This window comes from Eimeria mitis, genomic scaffold (assembly GCF_000499745.2).
Source record: "Eimeria mitis Houghton genomic scaffold, Emh_scaff2130, whole genome shotgun sequence".
NCBI lineage: Eukaryota > Apicomplexa > Conoidasida > Eucoccidiorida > Eimeriidae > Eimeria > Eimeria mitis.
In genome coordinates this window covers 5,706-6,444 of record NW_013570454.1, presented here as the reverse complement: position 1 = coordinate 6,444, position 739 = coordinate 5,706, and the positions used below count along the sequence as shown (strand labels likewise).

Sequence of the window (739 nt, the reverse complement as noted above, 5' to 3'; positions counted from 1 at the left end):
CAGGCGCTGTTGCACGCAGACACTCAAACGGAATAAAGAGCTCGGCAGCCGTATCTAGGGTTTAGGGTTTAGGGTTTGGGGTTTAGGGTTTGGGGTTTAGGGTTTAGGGTTTAGGGTTTAGGGTTTAGGGTTTGTGGTGTACAGGCTCGCGGCGAGCAAGTAGCAGTCCTTCAAGCGCAGCTGGAAACTGTGGAGAAGCCCGCATCTGAAGTAAGCTAGGGTTTAGGGTTTAGGGTTTAGGGTTTAGGGTTTAGGGTTTAGGGGTTCGAAGCAAGGGCTAGGGTTTAGGGTCTAGGGTTTAGGGTTTAGGGTTTAGGGTTTGGGTGTCTGTGCAGCTGCAGCAAGAGGTGCTGCGTATCTCTGCTGCTCTCGCAGTGCGAGACAACCAGCTGAAGGCAGCAAACGAACAGCTAGCCGTAAACCCTAAACCCTAAACCCTAAACCCTAAACCCTTGAATAACCCTAAACCCTAAACCCTAAACCCTAAACCCTAGTAAGAAGGTTTCAAGCGTTAGTACACCACAAACCCTCGCGATAGTCTATAAACATTTGCATACAAAGCAGAACTAAGACTAGGGTTCAGAATTTAGGGTTTAGGGTTTAGGGTTTAGGGTTTAGGGTTTAGGGTTTAGGGTTTGGGGTTTGCAGGAGCTGCTGGCTCTGCTGGAGTTGATCGCCGCCCGCCTGCCGCAGGCGCTGCAGTTTATGTGCCCCCTCACGGAGGCCCCTTCTCTCTACT

General features: G+C 50.9%; 1 protein-coding gene across 1 annotated transcript in view; it reads left to right on the top strand.

The window, feature by feature from the left end:
- Window positions 1–739, top strand: part of EMH_0049090 (uncharacterized protein) — a gene marked incomplete at both ends in the record, with an annotated part of 7,201 nt that overhangs the window by 2,863 nt on the left and 3,599 nt on the right. Inside the window, 2 exons of the mRNA XM_013496483.1 lie at window positions 145–210; window positions 336–416. Of these exons, the coding sequence (XP_013351937.1) occupies window positions 145–210; window positions 336–416 (147 nt within the window). The remainder of the gene's footprint in view (window positions 1–144; window positions 211–335; window positions 417–739) is intronic.